This window comes from Penaeus monodon, chromosome 29 (genome assembly GCF_015228065.2).
Source record: "Penaeus monodon isolate SGIC_2016 chromosome 29, NSTDA_Pmon_1, whole genome shotgun sequence".
Taxonomy (NCBI): domain Eukaryota; kingdom Metazoa; phylum Arthropoda; class Malacostraca; order Decapoda; family Penaeidae; genus Penaeus; species Penaeus monodon.
The window spans coordinates 3,371,253-3,371,801 of NC_051414.1; the positions used below are offsets into that span (position 1 = coordinate 3,371,253).

Here is a 549-nt window from a genome sequence, read left to right on the forward strand (position 1 = left end):
GTTATTGTTATCAAGATCTCTCCTTCCTTTTTATCTCTCTGTTTTCTACCTCTATTTCATCCCCCTATTTCACCCCTCTATTTCATCCCTCTATTCTCTTCCTCTATTTCATCCACCTATTCCGTCCCTCTATTCTCTTCCTCTATTTCATCCACCTATTTCGTCCCTCTATTCTCTTCCTCTATTTCATCCACTTATTCTATCCCTCTATTCCATCCACCTATTCTATCCCTATTCTCTTCTATCTATTCTATTCCACCCCCCTATTTGACCCCCCTATTTGACCCCCTATTCCGCCCGTGTCCCGCCAGTACCTCGGCTCGACGCACGTGAAGGAGCTGAAGGGGACGGAGTCGACCATGAAGTCTATCCAGAAGCTGAAGAAGTCGACGGCGGAGGGCGCCAAGGTCCCCAAGATCGTGCTGTCGGTGTCCTACAGGGGCGTCAAGTTCATCGACGCGCAGACGCAGGTGAGGGCGGGTGGGGAGGAGGGGAGGGAGGGCGGGGAGGGCAGGAGGGGAGGGACCGCGGGAGGCGTGAGGAGTGCGG

The 549-nt window shown here is 53.2% G+C and overlaps 1 protein-coding gene across 1 annotated transcript in view; it reads left to right on the forward strand.

Annotated features, from left to right (window-relative positions):
• Nucleotides 1-549, forward strand: part of LOC119591906 (ankyrin repeat and sterile alpha motif domain-containing protein 1B-like) — a gene marked incomplete in the record, with an annotated part of 115,155 nt that overhangs the window by 111,009 nt on the left and 3,597 nt on the right. Inside the window, 1 exon segment of the mRNA XM_037940659.1 lies at nt 312-470. Coding sequence (XP_037796587.1) covers nt 312-470 — 159 coding nt within the window.